At 54.1% G+C, this 6,808-nt stretch overlaps 1 protein-coding gene across 1 annotated transcript in view; it reads left to right on the top strand.

The window, feature by feature from the left end:
- LMNTD2 (lamin tail domain containing 2) overlaps positions 1 to 6,808 on the top strand; it is a 57,464-nt gene that overhangs the window by 39,806 nt on the left and 10,850 nt on the right. The window contains 3 exon segments of the mRNA XM_026657630.1: positions 172 to 298; positions 1,316 to 1,511; positions 3,835 to 3,954. Of these exon segments, the coding sequence (XP_026513415.1) occupies positions 172 to 298; positions 1,316 to 1,511; positions 3,835 to 3,954 (443 nt within the window).

The following is a 6,808-nucleotide window of genomic DNA, read 5'->3' on the forward strand; positions in this document are numbered from 1 at the left end:
AGCTGGACGTGCCGCCTCCCTCCGGAGTGGCCGCCCCAAGCACCTGCTTGCTAAGCTGGTGCCTGGAGCCGGCCCTGACCACGGTTTCCTCTTTCAGAGGGTTACATTAGCACATGTTAATATTCAGTAGCCGTGCCCCCATTTTGAGTTTGTGTCTCTTTCTTTTAAAAGCTCTGGATCTGAAGACGGACCAGTCCCAGGATCTGTGCCGTCCCACTCATGCCGGTCTTGGTGGGATAGGAGTTTGCAAGACATCTGTGATGCCCTCAGATCTGAGCAAAGGTGAAGAACATGAAAGGTGAGTGCCATGACCTGGCACCCCTGAGAACGTCAGACACAGATACAGGCAGCTGCTGTCATGTAGCTGGGACTCAGGAAGAATTACAGAAGTGTAAGACTGGAAGAGACCTTGAGAGTTCATCTAATCCAGTCCCCTGCACTCAAGGCAGGACTACATAATAACTAGACCATTCCTGACAGGTGTTTGTCTAATCTGCTCTTAAAAATCTCCAATGATGGAGATTCCACAATCTCCCTAAGCAATTTATTCCAGTGTTTAACCACCCTGGCAGTTAGGAAGTTTTTCCTAATGTCCAACCTAAGCTTCCCTTGCTGCAATTTAAGCCCATTGCTTCTTGCCCTATGCTTAGAGGTTAACGAGAACAATTTTTCTCCCTCCTCCTTGTAACAACCTTTACGTACTTGAAAACTGTTATGTCCCCTCTCAGTCTTCTCTTCTCCAGACTAAACAAGCTCAGTTTTTTTCAATCTGCCCTCATAGGTCATGTTTTCTAGACATTTAATAATTTTTGTTGCTCTCCTCTGGACTTTCTCCAATTTGTCCATATCTTTTCTGAAATGTGGCACCCAGAAATGGACAAAGTACTCCAGTTGAGGCCTTATCAGCATGGAGTGGAGCAGAAGAATTACTTCTCATGTCTTGCTTACAACACTCCTGCTAATACATCCCAGAATGATGTTTGGGGTTTTTTTTTGCAACAGCATTACCCTGTTGACTGCTATTTAGCTTGTGATCCACTATAACCCCCAGGTCCTTTTCTGCAGTACTCCTTCCTAGGCAGTCGTTTCCCATTTTGTATGTGTTCAATTGATTGTTCCTGGCTAAGTGGAGTACTTTGCATTTATCCTTATTGAATTTCATCCCATTTACTTCAGAAGAAGTTTAAGCTGAGACAGTGATAGGTCTCTCGCTCTCGCTCTCTCCTTGTCTGCTAGCAGTAAGGGAGGAAGAGAAGCTTCTATCCTCTTTCTTCCTTTGGTGCATTCTTCCTTCCATTTGTCTCCCCACCCCCAGGGTTCCTGGGGACACAGGATTCCTAAAGATCACCACCGTGAATTGTAAGGGCAAATTCGTTCGAATCCTCAACACCTCATTGGACCAAGACGTGGACCTGAGCGGCTTCATCATCCAGCAGTGGATTGGAGGGTACCCGGTGTCCATCTACCGCTTCCCCCCAGACACCATGCTGCCCGCACTGCATCACGTCACGGTAAGCAGCAGGCCCATTTGTGGCATGATGCACTGTCTGCTCAGTGGCTGGAAAGGCGAGAACTGAGCGACTAAGAAAACCAAGGATTCTGGGCCCCATTCCTCCATTACACTACAGCCCCAGCAGACATCTCTGATGGCATAAAGCGCCCTTAAAGGGGTGATAAATGGCCCCTAAGGGTACCTCCTGTGCAGGGCTGGCATAGAGGTGGCACAATGGCTTGTAACAGGGTACTCACCGCTGGAGCGTCTCCTCTGCCCGGTCAGACACTCCCTTCCTTCGCTCACTCATGCTCTCTCTTGTTCGCTAGGAGTCACAGTGCTTCTCCTTGGTGGCTTGGCCTCCAGCCAGCTCCTATACAGTTTTCCCCTGCCAGGGTAACAAAGTCTCACCAGACCAGCAGCCTGGGTACCTTTCTAGGCAGTGCCACTGTCCCAGTGGCTGGTAGGGAAACCCAGCCCCACCCACTACTCTGCTTTCCAGTCCAGGGGCCTACAACCAGCAGCCCAGGTCTGCACCATCTCAACCCTTGCTGCCATTTCCCTGGGTCTCTTCCTACTCCATCCTCCACAGGCTTCCTCCACCACCCCTGTGGGTAAACCCTTTCCCCCAAGATCAGGATCCCAGGGCCCCAGCTCTGTTGTTGTTGTTGTTGTTGTTGTTGTTGTTGTTGTTTTTTTTTTTTTGCCCAGAGAGAGACTACAGCTCCTTCTGCTCTCACTTCCTGGCTTTATACAAGCCCCACCTACTCCTGACCAAATGGGCTTCATCTTCACTTCCGGCTTGTCAGTCAAGCCTGTCTTCCCCCAGGTGCAGCCCGCCAGGTTAATTAGCCCCTTCTGAGCCACCTTAACCCCTTCAGGGGTGTGTGGGGCGAACACCCCATCACATGGCTGTAGACCAGCCCTGCTCCCAGCCCCCAGCATAAGGGGCATGTCAGGGCGCATCAGGGTTGTTGAAAGAGGGGGGCGTGGTGGGGAGAAGATGTGTCTAGAGTGTATTGAGCTATGGCTATTCTTGCATCCCATAGGGGGGCATGAAAAGCAGAGTGTAAATTAGAGCAGCCCTGAAGCTGCTCTAACTTATACCAGGGGCACAGGGGCACTCCCCAGAGTATGAGAAAAGCAAAGTGAGCTTAACGCTACCTTAACACTTCCCCCTCCCCACCCCACACACCTCCCTTCCTGTCCCAGGCAAAGGAGGGAGGGAGGGAGGGAAAGGCGCCCTGCATGCTGCTGCAGGACAGACAAGAGGGCGAGGGCAGGACAAAGGCTGCCTCACTCATTAGGGTTCAGCAAAGGACAGAAGGAACCTCCTCCAGCTGAGTTCTTCAGATCGCAATGTCCCTGGTGCAGTCTCAGTGGTGCCTGACTCAGTGGGAAGGGGAAGCTGGTGAGGGAAGAGACACAAACAACACACAGAGTTTTATACAAGAGTCAGTTACCAGGCTATGCAGCATCTCCCTCCAGGGGTTCCCCCAGCACTCCTGAGGTGGGTGGGGGAGGTGGCAGAGCCCGAGCTGTGGGGGCCCCAGGGCTGTGAAGCTCACTTCTTCAACAGGGTTTTGCCCAGCCCAGCCCTCCCCACTTTTAAAACAACACTTGACACTGTGTGTCTCGCAGAGGCCTTTTCCGGTTTAACACTCTTGGCCCCAGTGCATCAGACCCTGGCCGCTCATCAGTGATGGCACAGCAGCCTGGGAAGCCTCCCGGCCAAATGATGAGGTGGATGGAAAGATATCACCCGCCTGAGCTACAAAGCATAGACATGGGCTACCAGAACAAGGAGTAAAGCAGGCAGCCTCTGGCTAGAGCAGGGGCCTTGGACTCCATTCCCAGCTCCACCACCCGCACGCTGTGTGACCTTGGGCGAGTCATTGCTTGGGGTCTCTCTTTCCCCATCTGTGAAATGGAAACAACCGAACCTACCACTCAGGGGTGTTGTGCGCCTGGGGGCCCACTCCTGCCCCCGAGCTTATGCTGAGGAGAACCTTGCTCTGCAAGCTGCCCTGCTTGCTAAGGTCAGGAAAGTACTTGAAAGCCCTCCGATGATAGGGGATATAGAAACGCCAGGTGCTACTTTAATGGAGAGGGATGTGCTGGCATAAGCGATATGGAGTGAGCTCTGGGAGCTGCACAGACACGATTCCCTTTCCCAGGGGCAGGACATGTTCATCCGATTGTAAGCTCTTTGGGGCAGGGGCTGTCTTTTTGTTCCGCGTTTGTACAGCACCGTGCACAATGGGGCCCTGGTCCACGACTAGAGTTCCTAGGCACTTCTCCAAAACAAATAATCAGCAGTAATAATCTGCCCTGGTTTTTAGGTCTGGGCTGCAGGAGCTGATTGCACCCATAAAAAACCCGCAGACGTGACACTGAGGACCCAGCAGTATTTCAGAACGGGCCCAGAATGCACCACAGTCCTCAGCAATGCAAAGGGCCAGGTGAGTTGCACTTGGGGGATGCCAGGGTGGGAGGGGTGCAGTATTAGTCTGTGCACCTCTCTGGGTCAGGCTCAGCAGTAGTGTGTGACTGATGGCCCCAAGGTGGGCTCACACCATGGGAACCTTACCAGACAGTGTGGGGCTACTAGAGGGCATGCCTGCAGGACGATCTCCCCCCCCACACACATATCTGTGACCCTGTTAATGACCTGCTTGATATGTCAGGGCTGGGTTAATATGTAACGAGTGATTCTTCACAGGCAGCCTGGGCCGTAGGTTAAAACCCAGGCTCCTGACTCTGCTTTCAGGACCTGTGTTCCCCCAAGGCCAGCCCGGGCGGGCGGGATCTCCCCTCTCTTTCCCCCAGTGAGGGGCAAAACGAGCTCAGGGCTTGCTGGGAAGTGTAGTCCCCACGGCAGCCAGGGTCATAGTCTGGGGTCTTGACAAAGCCTGCTGGGAAATGGGACTGGGATGTTAACGGGCTCCTTTCAGACTGGTGCTAGGCATAAGCAGACTAAGCAATTGCCTAGGGCCCCAAGCAGCTCAAGGGGGCCCCCTTTTCACTTGTTTAGTATGTGTTCTTTGTGGGGGCTGCCCCCCCCCAATTATTCCTGCTTAGGGCCCCCAATGGGCTAGCACCACCTCTGGCTCCTTTTGCTCCAGAACAAGGAGAGACTTGGAGGAAGCTTCTGGGACTTCTCCTAGAAGAAAGGGGAAAGTCCCCCTTTTGGGGGGGCTGCTCTTTACTTTGGTGTAACTGGGGCGGCCCTTTCCGTTGGCTAGCCCTGCCACAGTGACCCTTGCCGCCGCCAGTGCAGAAGGCAGGTCCTCGCTGGAGGCACAGCTGGATCACGCTTATCCCACAGCGGTGGTTCCTGTCCCGCGGGGCTGGCTCACACTCCGGGCATTGTGACCTGGTGTGTGGGGTCATGATGGAGGGGTGGCCCAGCCGAGCTCGACCATCGTTCTGTGACCTCATGCACCAGCTCCTAATGCCCAGAGTGGGGAGCCTCTGCCGGGTGGGCTCACTCTCCACTCCCACCCAGGGCCTGCCCTCCGCGCTGGGCTGGGATTAGGGATGGGTCCCATGGGGGAGGGTGGTGCTGCGATATTGGAGCCCGCTCAGCAGCTTAATATAGTGCACCCAGTGAATCAGGAAGCCCCCTGCATAGTCCTGACTGGCAGCGCATTTCAGTCCAAGGTGTCTGTACAACTGGAACATACAGCAAAACAGAGATTGTAAAAGGCAGATGCTGGGACCAGCTGGTGACTGGTGGAGCTCTCGGGGCTGGAGCACAGCATGTCGGTTTCAGCCAGAGCTTTGTCTGCCTGCCATGGAGCTGACTCTGTGCCTAGAGTGACCAGATCACCACACTAAAATATCGGGATACATTGGGGTGCCATCAGCCCCACCCACAGTCCATGCCCGCTCCTCCCAGGCTCCGCCCCCACTCTGCCCCAGCTCCCGCCCCCTCCTCGCTCGGTCCCCCCCCACACCCTTCCTCATCCCCCGGCTGCTGCTGGCTTGCTGTGTCCCTCCTTTGTTCCCCACCCACCGTTCCCCTCCCCCCCTGCTCACTTGCCCACCTGACCCTCAACCCTTCACCCCCTGCCCGCCACTCACCCCTACGGTGCCGACTTCCCCTCTGCCGGGTGGGTGCTCGCCCACCCCCTACCTTTTCCCACCCCTGCACCACCCTTGCCCTGCCCCCAGTCCACCCCCTTCCCTAAGCCCCCCCCCGCCCTGCCTCTTCTCCACCTCCTCCCCTGAGCGTGCCACGTCCCCGCTCCTCTTCCCTCCCTCCTGGAAAGTGCTAAGTGCCGCCAAACAGCTGTTAGGCGGCGGGAAGCGCTGGGTGGGGGGAGAAGCAGGGACGCAGCGCACTGGGGCGAGGTGGGAGAGAAGGAGGCAAGGAGGGGAGAGCTTGGCTGCAATTTTTCCCCATGGGTGCTCCAGCCCCAGAGCACCCACAGGGTCAGCGCCTCCCTCCCACTCGCCTCCTTACCTGAATATCGTGACAAATGGTGTCCCGATCGTACATTGATTGGGACGTGGGACAAAGGGTTAAATATCGGGACAGTCTGGTCACCCTATCTGTGCCCTACAAGCCCCATCACTTCTTCTCCACACAGGAGCAATTGCTTGGTGCTTCTGCGGAAGTGAGGGGAATAAGTGCTCCATAGGGCTGCCTCGGTGACTCTCCCTCATCTGTTGGGCTCACTCGCCGTCCGATGGAATCAGTAATTACAGACAAAGGCCTCTGCAGTCTTGTACAGCAGCTTATTAGCCACTTCCCCTTGTATCCAATTAGTCACATAGGGCATTTTGCATGCGGTAATACTACACATTAAAATTCCCAAGCACATGTGTAACTTACATTTAAAAAGGACAGTGATTTTTCTGTATGTTAAACAAATACCAATTATTCCAAACAGGCTGACTGAGCGTTCACATTAGTGTCAGAGATTATAGCCACTGCTATTGTTGAGGTTGAGACTCATTTACTGGTTAACCGCCCATTTTTCTAAGAACTCTATAATCCACAGGTTGTCTTAGATTGTCTCTAAAATTGCTGGGCAGCGTGGGGAATCTGGAGTAGAGCTGGTCCGAAAAACGCCAGTGGAATCATTTACTGTGGGAGAATACTGTTCTGTCAAAGTCAAAACACTTTGGTTCAGAGAAAAAACGGGACAAAAGCTCCGACAATGTTGAATTGTCCCATTCTGACATTTTCAGATCACAGCATTCTCCACCTACTGCACCTTACACAGAACTACTTGCTTCATCGCAGGTCCCCCAGCCCAGCTGCAGTGGTGCGCCTTGGTGGGCTCCTTTGATGCTCTGTGGACAGGG

The sequence above is a fragment of the Terrapene carolina genome, unplaced genomic scaffold (assembly GCF_002925995.2).
Source record: "Terrapene carolina triunguis isolate 2854851 unplaced genomic scaffold, T_m_triunguis-2.0 Scaffold250, whole genome shotgun sequence".
Classification (NCBI taxonomy): Eukaryota; Metazoa; Chordata; order Testudines; family Emydidae; genus Terrapene; species Terrapene triunguis.